Source organism: Arachis ipaensis, chromosome B01 (genome assembly GCF_000816755.2).
Source record: "Arachis ipaensis cultivar K30076 chromosome B01, Araip1.1, whole genome shotgun sequence".
Lineage (NCBI taxonomy): Eukaryota > Viridiplantae > Streptophyta > Magnoliopsida > Fabales > Fabaceae > Arachis > Arachis ipaensis.
Window position 1 is genome coordinate 135229593 of NC_029785.2, and position 1794 is coordinate 135231386.

Below are 1794 nucleotides of genomic sequence, written 5' to 3' on the forward strand. Positions count from 1 at the left end.
TGAAAAACATGGACACATTGCTAAGGTTTAAGGAAGGTTTTCATTTCATGCTTCATCCTCTTCCCTCCGCAGAGGCATAAACTCTCTCTCTCTCTCTCTCTCTGAGAATGACGGTGGCAGCTTTCTTCCCCAGTCCTCAGCTTCAGAACACTGCCGCAACTGCCACCAGGGCAACCCCATCTCACAGAAAATCCCAACATCAACAACCTCATCATCAAAATCTTCACTTTCTGTTCATCCCCGCTCCCACTTTCCTCTCATCACTACCTTCTTCTTCGTCTTCTTCTTCTTTTCCACTCACTATCAAGTCCTCTTCTAGCTCTACCTCAAGAACACAGCAATTCCATGTTGTATCAGATTCAATCCACAACAATGTCATTCAAGACCTTGAGGAATCCCTCACCAATTCCCACTCACACCTCAATGGTGTTCGACAATTGGACCACCCTAACCAACCCTCCAAGATATTCATCCGTGACCCACCTTGGATTTCCTCCATCTTCCTCAAAGGTCTCTGCAAGAATACCAACCTAGAATTCAAGCTTCTGTTCAAGGAAATTGAGAAGAACAAGTACAATTTGCTCAGGAGGAGGCAGATTCAAGCTGAAACCGAAGCTTGGGAGAGGATGGTGGAGGAGTACAGGGAGCTAGAGAGGGTGATGTGTGAGAAGAATTTAGCTCCTAATTTGCCTCACGTGAAAGCATTGTTTTTGGGGTGGTTTGAGCCTCTGAAGGAAGCTATAGAGGCTGAGCAGAAGTCACAGAAGACTAAAAAGCACAAGACGGCGTTTGCGCCGCACATTGAGTCCTTGCCGGCGGCGAAAATGGCGGTTATTGTTATGCACAAGATGATGGGATTGGTTGCCATGGAGCATCATCAGGCAGGGTGTGTTGTGCTTGTTAATGCTGCTGTTCAGATTGGTATGGCTATAGAACAAGAGGTAAATTATGCAAAAGTCTCTCCTTTTTTTAATTAGTGGAGTTATGTGCTGATATTATCCATTGCAGGAAGGGTTCATTATGGTAATTAAATCATTAGTTTCTGTTGTAATGTAGCTTTCAATTTCATACTATATGCTGTTCCACTTCTTCTGTAATAATATATGCTGTTATTATCTTATTGTATTTCAGGTTAGGGTCCAAAAGTTCATGGAAAAAACCAGAAGTCACCAGCGCAAGAAAACGGAGGCTGATACCGAAGATGATATGAATGATGATAAACCAAAACTAATGAAACATATAAATGGTTTGATTAAAAAAAGAAGATTGAGGTCAGTGCAGAAGCTGTTGAAGAAAGAAGATTTTGTCCCCTGGGGTCGTGATACCCAGGCTAAGGTAGGCTTGAATGTAGATAAATAATTTGCTTCATCTTATACTGTTTTAAATTGGAAGTTAACTCTTTGAAACTGTGCAGCTGGGAAGTCGATTAATCGATATGTTAATTGGGACAGCATATGTACACATTCCAGTTAGCCAGTCTGCTGATACTCCTCCAGATTTTCGACCGGCATTCAGGCATAGATTTAAAGCCATTTCAAAGAATCCAGGGTGAGATTTCCCCTTTTCTTTTTCCTTCCTGGAATTAGATCAATGTAGTAATTGCTTTAGGTTGTTGACCCCTTGCTACTAAATGACACTGTCTGAAAATTAATGGTTGTAGTTTAGATATTTTAAACTGTAAACAACAATGTCTCAAGATTAATACAAAGTATTAATATAGGTGCACTGATTGCACTCTTGCAAAAACTATCTCACATTTTTATTGTTATTCAAATAACTTTTTTGTACTTGTAG

General features: G+C 40.7%; 1 protein-coding gene across 1 annotated transcript in view; it reads left to right on the top strand.

Moving 5' to 3' along the window:
- Positions 7–1794, top strand: part of LOC107641440 (DNA-directed RNA polymerase 3B, chloroplastic) — a 9434-nt gene continuing 7646 nt past the window's right edge. The window contains exons 1-3 of the mRNA XM_016344936.2: positions 7–941; positions 1132–1335; positions 1415–1548. Of these exons, the coding sequence (XP_016200422.1) occupies positions 108–941; positions 1132–1335; positions 1415–1548 (1172 nt within the window). The 5' untranslated portion in view covers positions 7–107. The remainder of the gene's footprint in view (positions 942–1131; positions 1336–1414; positions 1549–1794) is intronic.